General features: G+C 51.6%; 1 protein-coding gene across 3 annotated transcripts in view; it reads left to right on the top strand.

The window, feature by feature from the left end:
- SYNPO (synaptopodin) overlaps positions 1-19932 on the top strand; it is a 57153-nt gene that overhangs the window by 9104 nt on the left and 28117 nt on the right. For 2 of the 3 annotated variants that reach the window (XM_084779954.1, XM_084779953.1), the window contains one exon: positions 9710-10354. In XM_084779954.1, coding sequence (XP_084636080.1) covers positions 9973-10354 — 382 coding nt within the window. In that variant the 5' untranslated portion in view covers positions 9710-9972. Of the gene's footprint in view, positions 1-9705; positions 10355-19932 lie in introns of all 3 variants that reach the window. The other variant, XM_084779952.1, reaches the window with a different exon arrangement.

Here is a 19932-nt window from a genome sequence, read left to right on the forward strand (position 1 = left end):
TACTCAGACACATATGTCATCCTTCAGGGCTTCAGGCAGGGCTGTGTAATACGCGAAGCCTTCTCAGGTGGTTCTAACGTATGGGCAAGCTGGGAAACAAAGCGCAACCTCTTCTTGGAGGCATGTGCTCAGGGCATATGCCCAGGCAGCTCTCGCAGTGGTCATGGCGCAGGTGTGGTTTCTCACCACAATTGAGGGAATGTAGCGGAGTGTAATTTGCTGGTTGTGGCTTTGACCAGTTCTGGGGTGGTCAGTGTTGAACAGTGGGCGCTGTGGGGGGGGCAGGGGTGGGGAGAAGATCTTGGTTTGTAACATCTTCCCATTTCCATGTTGTAACCACTTCCACCACAGTCCATGGCAAGCTAGCAATTATCCTCCCTAAGGCTATAGAGGTGGCCGGGGGATGTGTGCATTCTGCCTGGAGAGATGGGTTGCTAGGTAAGAACTTGCTGCATAAGCGTGAAGATCTGAGTTCGGATCCCAGCTCCCATATAAAAAGCTGAGTGTGGCTGTGCCAGTAACCCCAGTGCTGTGGGGGGCAGAGACAGGAGGATCACTGGGGTTTGTTGGCCATCAGCCTAGTGCCAAGTTAAAAAAGAGACCCTGTCTCAAAGGAATAAAATAGAGAGTATAGACCAGGATACGTGATGTTTTCCTCTGGCCAATGCAGCATCCTCCCCACCTCTCTCTGTCTCTCTCTCTCTCTCTCTGTCTCTTTCTGTCTCTGTCTCTCTGTCTGTCTATCTGTCTCTGTCTCTCTCTGTCTCTGTCTGTCTGTCTATCTGTCTCTGTCTCTCTCTGTCTCTGTCTGTCTGTCTCTCTGTCTCTGTCTCTGTCTCTCTCTCTCTGTGTATCTCTCTCTGTCTCTCTCTTTCTCTCTCTCTCTTTCTGTCTCTGTCTCTCTGTCTCTGTCTGTCTCTGTCTCTCTGTGTCTCTGTCTCTCTCTGTATGCCCCTCTCTCTCTCTCTCTTTCTCTCTCTCTCTCTCTCTCCCAGAAAAAAAAAAACAGAGAAGCGTACATTTGGCTGTGAAGTATATATGCCTGGATTTCCTCCGTGCTGACAAAACCTCTGGGTGAAGAGGGGCCCCTGGGTAGGAAAGAGATGGACAGGAATGCTCTGAATTTTTAGCTTTGTTTGCAAATTGAAATCATGCCACACTGCTTTTGTTCAATCTGGACCTGTGTTGTTCATTCTCCGGGGTGGACCAAGGATGGCCAGGAAGAAGAGTCACAAGGCCTTGGGGAAGTTCCTCCCCTTCTTGGTCCCCACCTCCTTTTGTGGCCAGGAGGGGGACTTGTGGCTTTCCAGGCTGGTCTAATTTGGCCAGCAATAGCCCTGTATTTATAGCCGTGACTTCAGTCTCTCCAGTTTTGTCAGAGCTGGTTCTTTGGCCTGTGTACTTGTCAACCCAGCAAGGCAGAAATAGGTGTGACGTGCAGGACACTGATCTGATTTGGTGCAGCCTGGATTGGCAAGTCCATTTAGGATAGGCTTGGCACCTAGGTCCCTGAATGCCCCGCGTCACAGGCAAATCCAGAGCTGAAAATGGGCTTTGGGGCTCAAGCTCAGGGGTCACTGAAGACCAGAGTGGAGGGCTGTAGTTAAGCCAGGACCAGAATGGTGACTCTTCATGTTGTATGACACATCCTTGCCCTCTTGGAGTCCTCAGAGAAACCGAATGACTATTTCAATGCCCAATACCTGTCAGGTCCCAGCTTGGCCATTGCCCTGCTCTTGGACCATAGGCAGAGTCTCCTCTTTTGTGGGTCTCTGCTTTCTTCTTCCAACTGGTAAGAAAGAGTTGGAGGAGTAGCAGGTGCTGAGAAGAGTAGCGGGTACTTGGAGGTGTAACAAGTGCTTGGAGGAGTAGCAGGTGCTGGCCTCAAAGTGTCAGATATGAATAAGGTCCATAGTGGACACAGTGGCCAGGACAGGCCCTGAGCAGAGTAGTGCTCAGCAGATGGCAGCTCTGGTTCTTATTACATCCTTAGGCATCCTCTTACAAAATAATAATTACGTGGTGATAGCTGCACCTTAGTGATCTCTTTCATGGACTGCCTTATTTAATCCTTCCAAGGACTATCCAAAACCACTACCACCATTATTCCCAGACCCATTGCAAAGTATCTGTTTTTCCAGGAGGAGGAGGAGGCGGCGGCGGCGGCCTATCAATATTATAACCTTGAAACACAGTGCTCTCAAATGAAGTAATACTGATATGTGAAATCAAAGGTTTAGATACAGATTGAAAAAAAAAATTCTGTCCTAAACGGTAGACGTAGTCATAGTGGGGGTGAGCAGGTTCTAAAATGAGGAGTAACCGAGTCATCAGAACATTAGCTCAAGAACCGCACCTCCCAGGGCTTTTGCCATTCAATGTTGATTTCTATGCTTTTTAAAAATAATTGCATATGAAAATCTAACACCATCTCGAACTTGAAATACATATGCCGCCCAAACCCCGGAATAGCATCTGTGGAGGTTTCTCTCTGCTTGCTCTATCTCGACGCTAGACAAACCCTCCCTGGCCCCCTTTCCTGCTTAATTATGTTTCCATCCCATTTAGCACCATCTGACTTGCCTACTTATTTATTTATTTATTATCTGTCCATCCCAGCCAACCTGTGAGCTCCGCGTGGGCAGGGTTTCTTTCTCTCTCGTTCACTGTGTGCCACCAGTGCTGAAAATAGCAGGCATTCGTGAGTGTGTGCGGCGTGAAAGAACAGAGAAATGAATGACTGGCACTCTGCTCTGCCAAGATGGCGCCAGGGGTTCAGAGAGGCAACTGTGACTCATCCAAGGTTATCTGCAATCCTGAGGCGTGGCTAGCACGCACCTTCCTGAAGACCCCTGGTTCCTCCCTGCCCTCTCATGTCAGGGATTCCCTGATGCTTCTGAGGCCTTTAGCCTCACATCATGCTCAGCCAACTCAGTCTCCTTCACCCCCAGGGACAGATGGAAATGGAGGGAGGGAAGAGGGAGTCAAGGAAGAGGGAAAGGTCATAGCAAGTTGGGTCTCTTGACATGGCTGATGGAACAGAGATGGATGAGGCCAGAATCCTCGTCTTTTCTTCAGGGCCTAGGAGGAGGGTTGAGAAATGGGTAGTCACACTCCAGCCCCCAAAGACACTGGGTCAGGGGATGTTCAATGGTGGGGGGGGGGCCCATGCAGTATCACCCCACTGCTTCTGCTCCACCAACCACACTGCTCAAGACCTTTCTCAGCATGAGAAGTTAAGGCCCAGGGAAAGGAAGTCACTTCTCCAAGAAGGCAGAACAAAGCAATGGCAAGTGCCACCGTCACTCTGGAGGTTGTAAGAACATCATGGGATTCCTGATTTGATGGTCCTGCCTTGGTACCCATCCTTGCTCCAGGAGAGAGGCAGATGGAGCATCCTCTCAGCTCAGATGCTTGAGGAAATCACAGGCCCTCTGCTTAATGGCAAGGAGACCTCGGCTCTGAACAGGCCAGACACTGTCCTTTATCCACTGGGACGTTGAGGGTACTGCCAGGTAAGAGTGGGCTGGGCAGATTCTGAGAAACCCCTTTCCTGGCAAACCCATTTTTACCATCAGCTACATAAGCACTTAATCCCTTGGTTACCTCACATTCATGCGTTAAGGGACTACAGTGTGCCAAGTGATGTAGCAGACGTCTCTGTCTCCTTCCTTCATCCATCAGCTCATTCAGTATTTACACCACTGAGGGAGTGCAGCCTTATGGATGAGCTGTGATGTCTAGAGCGAGACTTTCGGGGATCGGAACGTTGACTTAGCCACTTGCTGGCTGTGTGAACTTGGCAGCTCACAGAAGCTCAACTTCCTTATCTATGGAATGGGGCTAATAATAGCACTCCCCATCTCCTGAAAAGGGTCAGATGAGTGAAGTATCTGGAATGGCACCTGACACAGACACTACGCAGTCATCATCTCTTATCAGCCATATTGTTTTTATGTGCCTGGCACTGTGCCATGAGCCAAGCATTCCTGTTCCAGGGAGGCCTGAGTGCCAGCCCCGGTCCAGTCTCTGGTCTCCTGCTCCAACTGCACTGCCCTAAGCCCATTCCACGGAACAGTCTCAGCCGCAGTCTTACAGGATTGCATCTACAGGGTTAGCAGAAAGGGTCCTGACAATTGAGGCCTGTCACAACCTGGGCCCCTTCACTTCAGCCTCTCCCACTCAGTCTCTATATCCAAACCCACAGGGGTGTCCATATCTATTCCCAGGGGTCCAGTCTTCCTGCCTTCATGGGGCCTTGATGGATCATCTCCCTTAGGAAGCCAAGAACCATGGGTCAGACCTAATATAGGCTAGACAGGAATAGATTGGAGATGGAGAAGGGGTTAAGGTAAGGAGAAGAGCATTTTGGGTAATGATAGTCTTATCTTCCCAGTTATTAATTGCCTCTTAGTCTATTTTTGTCCTTTACCTATAGAATCAGACCCTGTGATCCAGGCATGCCTAGAATCTCAGCACTCAGGCATGGGGGTTGGGAAAAGGAAGAAGATATGAGTTGGAGGTTAACCAGGCCTCTATAGTGAGAGTATGCCCAAAAGAGAATTAGGGAGCAGGGGCAGTGGAGAGATGGCTCAGTGGTGAAGAGTACTCTTACTGCCTTTGTAAAGGACCCAAATTCAGTTTTCAGCACCCACATGGTGGGTGCCGGCCATCAATAACTCCAGTTATAGGGGATCCAATGCCTTCTCGCTTCTGTGGGCACCAGGCATGAGTGTTGTGTACATACATACATGCAGATAAAACACTCATACCAGTAAAATAAAATGGTTTTGTTTGTTTGTTTTCAAGACAGAGGTTCTCTGTGCAGCCCTGGCTGTCCTGGAACTCAGAGATCTGCCTGCTTCTGTCTCCAGAGAGCTGGGATTAAAGGTGTGCACGACCACCACCCAACAAAAGTAAAAATGTTTAAGTTTTTGTTTGTTTTCGGGTTTTTTTTTTTTTGGGTTTTTCGAGACAGGGTCTCTCTGTGTACCCTTGGCCGTCCTGGACTCACTTTGTAGACCAGGCTGGCCTTGAACTCTCAGCGATCCACCTGCCTCTGCCTCCCGAGTGCTGGGATTAAAGGCCTGCGCCACCACGCCCGGCTTTGTTTTCGTTTTTTGAGACAAGGTCTCTCTGTATAGCCTTGGCTGTCTGGACTTGCTTTTAGACCAGGCTGGTCTCGAACTCACAGTGATTCGCCTGCCTCTGCCTCCCGAGTGCTGGGATTAAAGGTGTGTGCCCCCCACACCCTGCTTTTACAGTAATTTTAAAAGAAAAAAAAAGGTACAAAGATGTGGCTCAGTTGGTAGAGTGCTCGCCTCTTGTGTACAAGGCCTTTGGTGTAATACCCAACCCCATATAAACAGGACATGCTGCTACAGGAGGGAGAGACAGGAGAATCCAGCTTGAGGCCTGTGTGAGCTAGAGATTCTGTCAAAAGAAAGGTAGGAGAGAGGGAGAAGTAGGGGGTTATAAATAAAAAAAAGAAAAGAAAGAAAAAGGCAAAAAGAGAAGTTTAGATCCTGTGATGACTGTGGGCGAGTGACAAGGAACCCATGCCAGGACACTGTCATATACCTCGGGATGTGCTCTGCTGGGTGGCTCTGGAAGCCCTCACTTCTTCACTTCCTTGATAACCACATGGTAGGTTCTGCTGGTCTTCCAGCATGCAGCCTGTGAATGGCAGTCACTGGTCCTGAATGTCAGGCCTGCAAACACCTACAGAACCTGGAAAGCGATTAGCCGCTGAAAGTGACTTGCCACCCAACCCGAGCTCCAAGCTCCCTCTGGGGAGAAGTGTGCAATGCAGTGAGCTTGCACTCTGTCTACAGATCCCTTAAAAGGCCCATGGGAAGCACAGGAGGTTGGTTTAGGCTAGGCAGCTCAGCTACAGCAGCAATAGTGTGTGTGTGTGTGTGTGTGTGTGTGTGTGTGTGTGTGTCTGTCTGTCTGTCTGTCTGTCTGTCTGTCTATCTGTCTGTCTGTCTGTCTGCGTGTCTGTGTCTGTGTGTGTGAGACAGAGACAGAGGCAGAGAGAAACAGAAACAGAGACAGAGGAGATCAGAGAGAATTTGAACCAGGATCTAACTCAAAGCCAGGGCCCTTCTTCCACTACGCAGAGAGCAGCAGAAAGGACATGAGAGCCCCCAGGTCACGGATGCTGGACTATATTTTCAGAAGCTGGCAGCGGAAAGAGCCTGGGATGCCTGTTAGGTACTCGCTCTGCAAAGCATCTGATACCCAACTGGGCTCTGAGACTGAAGCATTTAGGTGCCTGGGTTCAATTAGGCCTTGCCACCTAACTGAGCTCCAAGCTCTCTCTGGGGAAAAGTGTGGTCCGTGGCCTCTGATAGCTCTGCCCGCCAGAGCTCAGAGCTTGTAGCCAGAGTGTGTGCATGAAAATGGATTTCAAGCTTGGGAGGACCCTTTCCATCGCTGCTGAGCAGGACTGGCCTCCTCCTGCCCATGCAGATGGGGCTGCCACCTGGGCTCAGCATCCTCACAGTCACCAGAGCCATGGTTTATAGCTGCTGCTGAAGGTAGCAAAGAGCACTGACCCTGACAGCCTTTGTTCCCACCCTGTTAACCTTTCTTGCCCAAAACTCTAGACATGGTATCATGTTTCTGTGTCTTCGACCCTAGACCATACTCCCTGCCACCCCCTCCCCCATCATACCCCCAGAGAGTTAGAGGTAAGGGGCTCAGGCCAGGACAGTGTCTGCTAATTGTGATTATGAGCCCCTGTGGCTATGGGGCACCCAAGAGTATTTCAGAGCCACAGGCCTGCTGGGACCCCTGCTGAGTCCCTGCCTTGGTTAGAAATCCTCCCTCCTTGGGAGGGAGCTTTGAAAGGGAGCGCTCCTGCCAACCCCTCCCTCCTGGCTTGGCAGCCTGAAGACAAAGCTAGCCAAAAATATTTGTGTGGGTGGCGGAAAGTTAACTTTTCCGCCTCTCTCTTCTTTCCTGGAAACCGTGGCCACTGTCAAATACAGCAAAACAGAAGCAGGGATGCAGCAGGCGAGGCCCCCACAGGGAGTCAGAGAGCTCTGCCCCCACCCTTCACCCACTCCTGCTGCCTCCTGCCATCTGGTTCTGTGACAGGGTAAGGGTGGGTGGCTCTGAGGACTGAAAATCGTGGATCTGTGATGCCAGAATCCTATAGCCCCTTCTAACACTGGAAGACTGAGTTGTGTTCTGGTGTTGGAGAAAACTGACTCCAGAGGCTAGGAGAAACCTGGCCAGGCTCATGCCAAAGCTGCTGGCCCTTTTATGAGAGTCTAAAGCCTTTAAGACTCCAGTGGCAGGAGTCTGGCATCTGCTGATAAGTAGGCAAGGTCCTGGGAGAGGGGTGAAGACCCGAGGCCACCGTTACCAGGTTCGAGATCCAGCCTCATGATCCAGATGTCAGAGCTAGGTGTGACTCCCAACTGGGACACTTTCCTTAGTGGATTCTCATTTTCCTTCCCTCTAGGATGACTTATGGAAGCATCTGTCTGGTACTTGTGGTGTTTGCCTAAGCAAACACCCAAGATGTAGTGGGTACCCAGTCCTGGGAGCTCCCTTCTTCCTGGCCCCTGCTGTATAGGCTAAAAGGTGCTTAGTTCGCTCTCTGATCAGGACGCGTGTTTGCCTTTCCCCTGCTTGGCTCTGATCTGCCAGAGGGCTTGGTAATGCGCTTATCTCCCTGGTATGCCTACTAGTCTGTCCTGGCACAGCCCCAGACAGAGGCTAGCACCTCAACTCAGACCACTACCATTGAGATGCTTGGCCCCTACCTGGGAAAGAGGCCTAAGGTCCAAGGGTAGTCAGACTTGGTCCACTATTGTCAAGCCAGTAGGCATCAGTAAATTCTCAGCAGCCCGGGGCAGCCAGCACCTGAATCTTCACATGGCTAAGCACTGGTAGGATGGAATCTTTCAACAAAATCCATTCACTCCAAAGATGCCTCCAAGCATAACTGGCAGCATGCTCTGCCTTAAGGGCTACCTGCCTAACTGAAAAGGTCTTGTTCGTGTCCTTTGTACCTCCTCAAATGATTTCTGAACTTTGTCCCCAGTGCGGGACAAGAGCTTGGCTCTTGAAGCTCTCAGGGACCCCACAAGGTTCTGCCTACCGCATGTCTCCCCCTGGAAAGCTAAACATCAACACCTCCGTCTTTCACCGAACACCTGCAGCCATGTGTCCTCAGAGCCAGGAACCTGCGTGGTACCCCACGTCCCTTCCTCCTTCTTAACACCCACTCTCCATCTGCCAAGCTAGTCAGCTCTTCTGCCCGAGTACCCTCCATTCATCCCCTCCTCCTCCCCCTCAGCCCTGAGAGGAAGCTTCCACCCTCCCCCGGTTTTCATCATTCGCAACATTTACAAATAATTCTACTATTATTACTTTTTTTCCCCCTCTCGTTATCATTCACAGCTCTCCCTAACAGAGCAGTTCCCAGGCTGTTGATCAACCCCTTCACAGGGGTCGCCTAAGACTATGGGAAAACAGGAATGTTTACATGAGGATTCAGGACGGTAGCAAAATTGCGGTTATAAAGTAGCAACAAAATAACTTTTGGTGGGAGCGGTCACCATAACATGAGGACCTGTGCTAAAGGGTTGCAGCGTTAGGAAGGCTGAGAAGCACTGCCCTAACAGATATCAAAACCTCCGGAGGAGCTGTATGTCAGGAGTACTTGCTCCTTAGTCAGAGGTGTCTGAACTGGAATAAGGGCCTGATACATAGTTTCAGGATGAAAGGATTAGGTGATGGCCCAGAAAGTGTGCTCAGTTTTCTGTGTGCATTTTCTCATAGAACCCTTAACACAATTAAATTGGAGCTGATCCCTCATTTAAAGTGCTTGGGACCAGAAGTGGTTCCGATTTTAGACTTTTTTAGATTTTTGGAAAACTTGCATATGCATACTGAGTTAGCTTTGGGGATAAGAAGCCAAGTTTGAAATTAAATTTAATTTCTGTTTCGTACATATCTTATACCCAGCCTGAAGGCCATTTTACATGATTTTCTTCTTAAAAACTGTGCTTTCGTGTTCACTGTGACTTTGTCCCCAAGTCCAGGCATGGGATTTGGGCTGGTGGCAACAGGAGGGTGCTCAGAAAGTCCTAGGTTTGGGGATTATCAAATCTGGGCTGCTCAAGCTAGCTTACAATGGCCATCTTACAAATGGCTGAGGGGAGACCAACACACACGCCCAGCACGTGTAAGCACCCATGGTAATCAGCTGTGTACCTTAGTCTTGTACCCCCACCCCCACCCCACTGTCCCATGGTTCCTGTGGTGTGTGTACCTTTGGTGGGACTTGAAAGAATTCTTTTTAGGTGGCGCACAGATGAGTGTTTTTAAAAATAAGTAGCTATTTATTCAATGTGCACAGAGAAGGGGACGACTTGGCACAATGTGCTTGTGGTTTTCCTGCAAGTATTGCTCAAGATAAGTCTAAAGTAATAGACGTTATGTTATTTAAAGTGGATTGAAGGGAAACATTAAGTAAATAAGTTTCAGGTAGCCTAAGGATGGGGTGTGAATAGCATACTACAAGGCTGAGCCTCCGGAAGCACTTCCCTGTGGAGGAGTGGGAGCTTTACCCTAAATCCCAGCCAGCTCTTGAGGCTGGCTACTCAAAGGTGGACAGGTCTCAGTGACCCCGTTCAGAACATGCACTGAGCTCTCTGGTGTGTTGTATGTTTTCTTCCTGTGCAGATAGACTGTTCTGAAGGGGCCTACATAGCAGAGCTCAGGAGGATAAGAAGAAAGTGTAATTTATATCGTCACCCAGCCCAGAAAGGACTTATCTGCCCACCTTGGCTGGATCTCATGCCAGTCCTGTACAGCAGCAGCAGCAGCAGCAGCAGGTGAATCTGCAGAGAACCCGAGGAGGCCTTGAGAGGAGCGGGGAGCAATACTCACACGGGTCACCCACCCTGAGCCAGAAGGCTGTTTCTTTGAACTACCAAGGAGAGGACCATAATGCTGGGCCCTCACTTCCCACCCACACCCCTTGGCCCCAGGGATGGGAGGGCTGCCCCTCGCACCTTCCAGATCCCTGATGGGAGCTACAGGTGCCTGGCTCTTGAAGCTGAGGAAAGCAGCAGCGAAGATGGCCTGCAGGGGGATGTGAGGCTTGTAGACCTGGAAGAAGAGGTGTCTAGCAAGAGCAGAAGCGACCAAGGGCCACCACAGCTATCCAGAGCCCTGGGCATCATGCAGCCATCCAGCTGTGCCAGGGAGGTACAAGGTGGCTTCCAGCACAACGACAGGACCAGCCATGATTGGGATGTGGTACAGGCCCGGAAAGTGATGACAGTGAGTGCCTGCTCCAGCCCTGTGCCCAGGGTGGCCCAGAAACCAGGTAAGCTTGTAGATCATAGAAAACCCCACTGATTCTTTGTTTTGCTTTGGTTTTTTTTTTCCAAGACAGGGTTTCTCTGGGTAGCCCTGGCTGTCCTGGACTTGCTTTGTAGGCCAAGCTGGCCTCGAACTCACAGCGATCCACCTGTCTCTGCCTCCTGAGTGTTGGTATTAAAGGTGTGTATCACTCCACCTAGGTCCCACTGGCTCTTACTCAGGGACTTTTGGAGCATGTTTTTCTAGGATGTTTAACACTTATCACAGGTCTTCCAACATGTCCTGATTTCCAGCTGTGGAGAGATGGGCAGTTGAGCTGTACGGGTAGCTCCAGTTGTCTGTCAAAGAGAAGGCAACAGCAGACACCCGAATCTCACTTGGTTGACAAAAACCCACTTTCCCCCTCTCACCTGCCCTTTGACCAGTACTGATAACAAGACTGACAGGTGGCAGGGTCCCCTCATTAAGCCTACAGAGCTCAGTGGTAGCTCTAGACAAACAGACACCCTGACAGAGGTCATTGCCTCACAGGTGTTGACAGCGCAGACACTGAAGTCTTTCATGGAAGCTGACCTCAGTGGGGGAAACTGAGACTCATGAGAAGCGGTGTCCCTCAGCATATTGACGGCTGAGCTAGGCTTAGGGTCCTCACTCAGGCCTTGGTTTTCCATCTGTCACTTGACAGAGGCACAAGCCACGTCACCTGGATGGCAGCAGGATCCAGTGACAGCTTGTGGAGGGGGAAAGGATCGTTTTCTCCTGGGGCCAGTGAGTTCTGGAGTCTGCACCTCAGGCAGGATGAGACATGGCAACTGCCTCTCTGAACCGCCTCCATTGCTGGCCAGTGGCAGTGGAAATGCTGCAGTGGGTTCACAGCGGGGGGTGGGGTTGGCCATGAGCTGAGCCACCATCGGCATAGGCAGGAAAGCTGTTGCCAGCAGGTCCTCTGGGTGCAGAGTGTGTATGTGTTTGGGGAGGGGTGGCGGGGGGGGGGCAGGGGGCAGACAGTCCTGGGAGGGCTTGTGCGTCAAGAGACTGAAGGAACACTTCATTTCTCTGCAGGCAGGCGTTGCTGACGCCAGAGCTGGCATCTCACCAGCCTTCTCACCCACTCTGCTTTCTGCAGTAATTCTCTCCAGGCTCTGAGCATCCTCTGGACAAAGTCCCTGCCCAGGCATGGGTTATGCAGAGAGCTGGGTAGGAGCAGTGAGGGACTCTCGGGGCCTCTAAAGAGAGAGAAGGATCCCAGAGTCAGCCTGAATATGGGGCCTCAGGAACCTGAGGCCCATTGTGACTTGTTCCCTTTCCATATGTGGGGCACAGCTGGGTCAGGAGGCAGGGTGATGGGCCTCAGCCCAGTGTTCACTAGTCAAGCCCTAGCAAGTTCCTTCCATTCAATGAGCTCATTTTTTTTTCAATCTGTGGAAATAGAATAAAAACAGGAGCTGTTGGAGAGGGTGCCACAATATTAGCTGCAGCAATGTTTTGGGAAATTTGTAGTGCTCTAGGTAGCTTTGTAAAATGACATAGAAGCAATTATTACTGGCTGAACAGCACAACCGCTGCTGGTTGAGCTGTGTGCAGAGTCTGCTGTGCTAACAGCATCTGTATATGGCTTCGTGCAGTCACGGCAGAGCCCATTACACAGATGAAAGATGAAGGCTTGAGAATATGAGGGACTTTGCCCAGGATGTGACTAGCATGTTCAGCCATGGCTGTTTGACTATGGGCCTTGTGCCATCAGCTATGACTCTATTTGGAAACTGGGCTTTCGGCGGATCCCCTGCAAGGGTAGCAACTATGGGCAGGGAGGAGAGGAGAAAAGATCACCTTTGATTACCCTGTTGGCATCTCACACCCAGTGGGTCATTTGATGGGATCTCATTCTCTCTCTCTCTGGCTTTCTAAGGAAGGTCAGGTGAGACAACGGAGATTCATTCAGAGATTCAAGACACCTATCCAAGGTACACCGTCATTGTCAGCCTTGGGACCCAGAGCGTCTTTTTCATAAACAGCCCAATTCATTTGTCTCTTTCCTGTTCATCCAGTTGGTCTGAGCGTTCTAGAGTCAGAGGGGCAGGAGTGGCCTCAGGAGGAGAGAAGGGACAGGCAAGATACTCCTCAGAGGAAGCTTGGTCTTGGTAAGGAGTAGAAATCTGGGTGGTCTTGGACCTCAGTCTCAATGGCCTTTCTGCTCCCTGGGGATGGGGAGTGGCAGGTCCCTTCCTTCTGCCTGGAGAGCAGGAGGAGGGGGTGGGGAATGAAGCCTGGGGAGCTGCCAGGTTATTAGCGGCTTAAGGCTTCCTCTCCAAGCTTCCTCTCATTACAGAGAGGAGCATAAGCATCTCAGACAATCACACCCAACCTTCCGCTATTAAACCTGGCTTTCCGGAGCGCTGCCTGGTAGACTGAAGTCCAAGCCATTCATCTTCCGCCTTGGGCACCAGACAGATCTTTATATGGCATCAGTGGGTGCTGGTACCAGCTGATCTGGGCAGGCTAGGGCCTTTGTCAAGCAAGAAGGGGCTGCAGTCTCACGGTCAAGTTCCATGTCCCTAGTGGCTGAGAGAAGGTCACAGTTCACCATGAACGAGCTCTCAGGAGTCTCAGCTGAATGTACCCGGCAGAGCATTGAGCTTGCTGTGCTGGTGGAGACGGAAGCAGAGGAACAGAAAATGACTTGTGCAAAGACACACAGAAAATTGGCAGGAAATTTGAAGGCTGGAGCCCCAGGCTTCTGTTTCTCATTTGAGGTGCTAGGCTCCGTGTTGAATGGTTTGTATAGATTACTTCATTGCATCCTCCGAATATAAAGGTCAGACATGCCGCTGCAGACTCCTCTTCCTCTTCCTCTTCTTTTTTTATTTTGTGACAGTCTTGCCATGTCACCTTGTTGGCCTGAAAGTTGCTAAGGAATTCTGTGCCGACTTTGAACTGCTGCCTCTCCAGTGCTGGGCTTACAGGTGTGCCTTCTATACCCAGTTCGTGCTATTCTTATCTGTTTTACAGATGAGGAGACCAGGCACACAGAATTTAAGAGAATTGTCCCTTGGAGTCTCATAGCCTGTAGGTGGAGGAACTGAGATTTGAACCCTGAGAGGTCTTAGGTCTATGCTTTTAAATACTCTTTTTGGCTGCTCTGTCTCCATGGAGACAAGGAAGCAGGCTGTGTTCTTCCACCCACCTGGGGTGGAAAATGGTTGTTCAGGCCCTGAGAGTGGGCGGGGGATCCAGCCAAGCCACATTCCTCTTCTTCATGACGGGAGACCTGTGGTCCACTGCTGACCCAGCTTCTTGGTTGCCTGTGGCCATTTTGATGGTGAGGAGTGTCCACTCTAATAGACACTGCCTTGAGCCCCAGATCTGTAGGAGGATAGGGTTTATGGGTACCGACTTCAAGATAAGTCTGCCCTGGCCACATCCATCTTGATTAAGCAGAGGAAACTGAACCGCATCCATTTTATTAAGCAGAGAGCTTACAGAGTCTAGTCAAGTCAAGGAGGCAAGGCCAAGCCCCTCCCCCACCATCCCTTAGGCTTCTGGGAAAGAGCAGATGGCACAGGAGACTGGGCAGGGAGCCCCACACCCTGGTGACTTTAATAGGAAGATGACAGTGAAGAATACCACTCATAGATTCACATATCCCTCCCCCCCCCACCCCCGTGCTAGTCGAGCAAACATACATACCACATATATCCATAAACACATGTGTACACCATGATGCAGACATGCTACATTCTAAGATATACATTCTCCCATCTATGAACTTTTAAGTTGAGGCATGCACGAATGTCCCCCCAACCCCTAACACATATATGTGCACTGGGCAGACACTGCCTGGCACACACCCTCCCAAACAACCCCTCATCCGTTCTATCATGTCCCACAAGTGTCTCAGGTTCATTTGTATTGCTTTCATGCCACCTCAGGGCATGGAGCAGGTACTTGGAAGTGTGCTCACACAAGTACACAGGTTCCCTCCTGCAGACATGGGTTAAGCACATCCTTACCGCCTCTCCCTTTGCTAAACACTCATGGCGTGTCCCCCAGGCACAACCACTCTTGCACATCCACTGTCACACACCCACATGCAGACTGAACCACTTTCTCTCTTGGTTTCTTTTTCCCATCTCTTTCTTTTCACAGCCACCCACACAGTAATCCTAGCCTCTCTCTCTTCCTTTCACCCACGCACTCTGTTTCCTGGATTTCCACAGGCTGGGCTGCAGCCACCTCCCCAGGGCATGCATTAGGAGAAAGCAATCTCTTGCCTGGTGCCATGTCCGGGGCATCTTCTTGTGCCCTACCCAACACAACAGGACAAGAGTGACCGCTGGTCAGGGGAATGCCCTGGCACCCACGAAGCCAGACAGAGGGATTGAAGGGGCCAGAGTGGATTTGTCTCCTGGTCGCCTGACCTCTTTCACTCAGAGCTAGGGCTAGTCTTAAACCTGAGCATCTTTGGGCCTGTGCTTTGGAGGTCCTTGGGTGGCATGGGTAGTCAGCATATTTCTAAGCTCCTTTATCGGAAACCTAAACACAGCTCTTGAAGACAGGTGACACTGGAACACTCTGGCTGAAGGCCTGATCAACGAGTGTGGTCTTCTTTCATAATTGCGGCGGGTATGGAGGTGCTTGTTAACTGGTCTTGCTTCCAAGCCGCTCCCGGAGGGATCTGCACTGGAATTGTGAGAACGTGGACTTTTAACAGCAATGTGTGTGTAGTTCCCACTGAAGCGCGGTGACAATTGCCATGGCCTCTGCTGAGCTCAGCCTGAATAGCGTTTTGCAAAAGTTGGGGAATCAAAGCCACTTACAGACCACACAGCATCTCTGCCCTTGTTGCCCATAGCCAATTAAGTCAGGGGAAGACAGGAGGCAGCGACAGCCCTTTTCAGCCTGTTTGCTTAAGCCCTACCAAGGAAGACAGTTACTCTAGTTATTGGGTCAACTGGGGTGGAGGTGTCGCGAGTATCACTTGAGGGGACAGAAATCGCAAAGACAGATTTTAAAGGAGGGTGGTAGGGGGAGGGAAATAGAAAGGGGCAAACAGATGGCGGCGCATGAAGACGCAAAGTGGGAAAGAATTTAAGAACAGAACTGCAGACTTGGAGATACACAGCAAGATGAGGAAACTGAGAGACAACGGGCAGTCGAAAGTGAGGACCCGAGGAGAGAGCAAGGGACTCGCCTGGAGATGAGACCTCCGCCACAGGCGGCGGGGGAAGAGGGGGTCGCACATCGGGGCCTGGGCGGGGCGCGGGAGGGGCGGCGCTAGGGCCCGGGGGAGCGCCCGGCAGGAGAGCGGTGCCCGCCCAGCGCCCGCGGCTCCCGCTAGGGTCCCCCCCCCTTGCAGCCTCTAGCGGCCAGGACCCTGCATCGGGTGCAGAGCAGGCGCCGCCGCTGGGCGGGGTGCAGGGATCTCGGGGCGGGGCTCATGCTTGGACGTAGCCAGGTGAGCCAAGGCGGCGGCGCCCGGGAGCTCGGGGACCGCGCACGGCTCTGCTGAAGGTGAGTGGGGGGGCTCGGGGCTGGCGGGGCGCCCAGTGAGCCTCGCCCTTGCCACCTGCGCAGCTGCTCGCACAGTCCCAAAGGAGGTGGCACATCTGAGCTCCAGTCCCTGCATTCAGGGTGACCTTTGCCAAGTTCTTTTTACACGGAGCCTCAGTTTCCCCACTTGCAGTGCAGGCTGGGGACTTCTCAGGACTCCCCAGCAGCTCGGAAACAGGAGGAAGCCCTGTCCTGGGACGATACCTTCCCCGGGCTGTGTGGACTCCCCCCGTCGTGTCTCTCTCCACAAACCTATCAATGTTGGGGGGAATGCAGCCCCCAGGCTCACTCATGGGCACCAACCCTAGATCCAAGCCCCAGCCCCCTCTGGGAAATCCGCCTGCCAGACCCAGGAGCCTGCGAGTGAACCAACGTGGGCTCCTGCGGAGGCAGCAGGACCGACAGTGCCTACCGGCACCTCCATTTTTCGCGGGCAGAGCGGCCGGGGCAGAGGGAGCTGATGTAGTGCTCAGTGTAGCCACACAGCCACAAAGCTGGGACCTCCAGGGCCCAATCCCACCTGAGGACTTTATGAAGTGCCCCCAAGGGACTCCTGAGCCTTCCTCCCCTTGATTCTTACACCACTATTTTACACTTAAATTATCAGAAAAGGCTGGCTCCTACACGACATTGTGGAAGGAGGGGGATGGGGTGGGTACCGCCTAGGGCCTTGGAAGACCTCTGAGGAATCTAGGGGAAAGGTCTCCACGTCCTCCCTCAACCTCAAGTTCTGGGCTTAATTCTGCATAGAGATACGGAGCTCTGAGCTCCACATCTGGGTTTTTTAAAGATGTTGGATAACAGCTGAGAAGCCGCAGGTGGCGTGTATCCTATCCCAACTCCCCAACTCCCACCGTGTCCTGAGTGGCAGGTGGCCCCGGAGTACACCTCCTTGTGTAGGATCTTGGCGTGCCCCTCCCTTCTTCAGATCCCAGAGAGGTACTGTAAGTGGCCCTGAGGGCCACTGCTCTACAGACCCAAGTACCACGATGGACCTAGGGACAGTCAGGCTGTCCTACCCTTCTTGCTTTGAAAAGTGGGGGTTGAAATCCGATGCTTGTCTTGAGGAGGGTACAATGGAGTGCCTTGCCTGCAGCCACCCTGCCCTGTCACTGACCCAGACCTGACTCTTATCCATGGGGGGGGGGGAGGGGGCGCAGATGAGACATAAACTGAAGCCAATGACTGTCCCCCAGCGGGAGGCCAAAATCCCTGTCAGGACCTGAGCTGCCCTTGGCTAGTTCCAGCGTCATTCAAGTTTGATGCACGAAGGACTAAGGGCAAATATTTGCTGCTGAGCCACCAAGGCTTTCAGGCCCCAATTTTTAGCCTGCCCTCACATTGCAAGCTACACCCCACATTCTGCACCCCTTTATAACCTAAGTTAGGACTTAGTCAATATTGGCACAATGAAAAAAAAAATAAGGCGCTTAACTCTTTCCCTCCCTTGCCACTCTCTTGGAAGGTAAGGTAGACAACTTATTTTCTTGCTTGTGCCTGGTTTCTGCCTAGTGCCTGCCTCCTCATCACAGTGAAACTAGCCTGCAGGCTCTTTCTAACATGGCAGTTTTAGCCCATTCCAATCTTTTAAGTTGGGGAGACTGAGGCCAAGGAAGAAGAGTTTGTTAGGGTACTCCTGCAGGCAGTAGGCAGCAGAGCCCTCTCTCCTTGAGAGGTGTGTGTGTGTGTGTGTGTGTGTGTGTGTGTGTGTGTGTGTTTGTGTGTGTGTGTTTGTGTGACATTTTAATAAATGGGAGGGACACAACACCCTAGAGCATCTGGAGGGAGGGAAGAAACACAGGGAACTTTCCCCTGTTCTCCACAGTCTTCAGAGCTGATTCCCAGAAGCTTGCTAGGTGTGAAGTTGACACTGCGTGCCCCCTACCAAGCCTGCCTTCCCACAAGGCTGAACACACCTCCAGCCTGGGGGCAGGGGATGGCTCCCCACCCCCGGGGGCCCTGGCCTGGGAGGCAGGCACCTTTTTCCTTCAGGGCAGTTCCTAGGCTTCCAGACATGAGCTCATCGGGAGCAGTTGATGCCAGGAAGGGAGGGACCGAGGGGAAACAGTTGGGGCTGCCCAGATCAGGATACCATGGGCTCTAAGAAGTAGAGTGGGCACCGTTTCTGCCCCATTGTGATGAAGAAGCAGAATCAAAACAGGCCATGGAGGTCACAGGGAGAGGATGGGGCCACGCTGAATAGCCCCAGCTGTGTGATCTCTGCTACCTGCTGGCTTGCCAAGTGACCTTGGGTACATCCTTTGCCTTCTTAGGATCTCAGTAGCCTTGGCTAGCAACGAGGGGGGAAGGGTGCTTAGGAACTAGGTTATACTACAAAACAGGCCAGACAGAGTCGGCTCACAAGGAGCTTGTTATATATACATATATTAAAATATATAAAAATATACTTGCATATGCACATACACATGTATACATGCACACATACACATATAGTGTTGGGCTTTTTTTTTTTTTTTTTTTTTTTTTGGAGACAGAGACTCACTATGTAGCTCATATTGGTCTGGAACTTGCTGTGCAGCCCAGCCTGGCGCTGAGCCCATGGTCCCTCCATTTCAGCCTCCTGAGTGCTGAGATTGTAATAGGTATGTGCTGCCTTCCCAAAGCCGATGCTTTGTCTAAATTTTGAAATTACATTTATTTACTTGTGTGTTGGGGGGGGGGGAGGGCACATGTTTGTGTGTCCACATGCGTATGGCATGTGTATGGAGGTCAGTAGAAGTTGGTTTTCTCCTTACGCCATGTCGGTTCCAGGGACTGTACTGAGGTCACCAGGCTTGATGGCAAGCACTTTTATCTGATGAACCATCTCACCACAGAAGCTTCCATTTCAATTGAAAGAATACGATAAGAAAAAAATAATAAATGGACAAGATAATTTCGGGGGGGGGGAGGGAAATTATAGCATGGAGAAGAAGCTCTGTTGTTGAGATGGAGAAGCTGGGCGTGGTGATGCATACCTTTAATGCCAGCCAGCACTGGGAAGACAGAGGCAGGAGGATCTCCATGAGTTCGAGCCCAGCCTGGTCTACAAAGCGAGTCCAGGACAGCCAAGGCTAACACAGAGAGACCCTGTCTCGGAAAAAAAAAAAAAAAAAAAAAGAAAGAAAGAAAAGAAAAGAGATGGAGAGCAAGCTGAGGGCCTTTGTGACTAGGGAAGGCTTGTCAGGGGCCACTGTGGCCATGGAGGTCTGGGTGGTATTTGAACGGCTCTCAGGGCTTCTTGGAGGACGCATATCCAGAGTGGGACCCGGAGGCTTTGAGGGTATTGCTCTGGGCCTGGGAGGGTACCTCAGAGAATGGGGAGTGGCCCGCACTCAGAGCCGGGTGTGGGTGATGTGTGTTGGCTGCAGGTTGTACCCTCCCCATCTCCCCCTGCTTTAAAATGCAAGCCATAGGAGCTGGGCCTTAGGTCCCGCGAGAGGGAGGGCTGGGCTGCCTCTGGGGAGGCTCTGTGAGTTAGTTAGGCTAGTGTTTGTATAGGGCCCTTTGTGAACTGTCCCTGGACACTGGGGCTCAGTTGCTACTCAGTGTGCCTGGAGGAGGAGTCTACATGGCAACAGCCCCCCAGGCCCTGTGATGCCAGAGGCTTACCCAAAGCCCTTGTTCTGGAATGAACTCTTCACCAACTGGCCGCTGGCTGACATTCCATCACTCCGGGTCATCTTTTCCACTCAGTAAGGGAGGCTGGTGTAGGTCTGTGCTGACCCTGCCCTGCCCTGCCTTGCCCTGTCTACCTCCCTGGATGCCACACGCTATCTCCGTGTCACCTGCTTTCCGCATGGCTCGCACGCGAATGCTGTGGTCAGACTTTGGGGTTTCATCCCTGGCTGCCTTGGGAGTTCGTAAGCTCATTACGTAACCCTTCTGGACTCTTGCTTCCTCGTCTGTAGAGCAGAGACAATGCTAGTCCTTGTGCTGTAATGAAAATGGAGGGAGCTGATGGCAGATGCTTAAAAAGTGAGCTACTACTTATTAATAGTACGCTTCATGTTTTGCTCTCCGTTAAAATAG

Source organism: Acomys minous (assembly GCF_964271855.1).
Source record: "Acomys minous genome assembly, chromosome: 4".
Taxonomy (NCBI): domain Eukaryota; kingdom Metazoa; phylum Chordata; class Mammalia; order Rodentia; family Muridae; genus Acomys; species Acomys minous.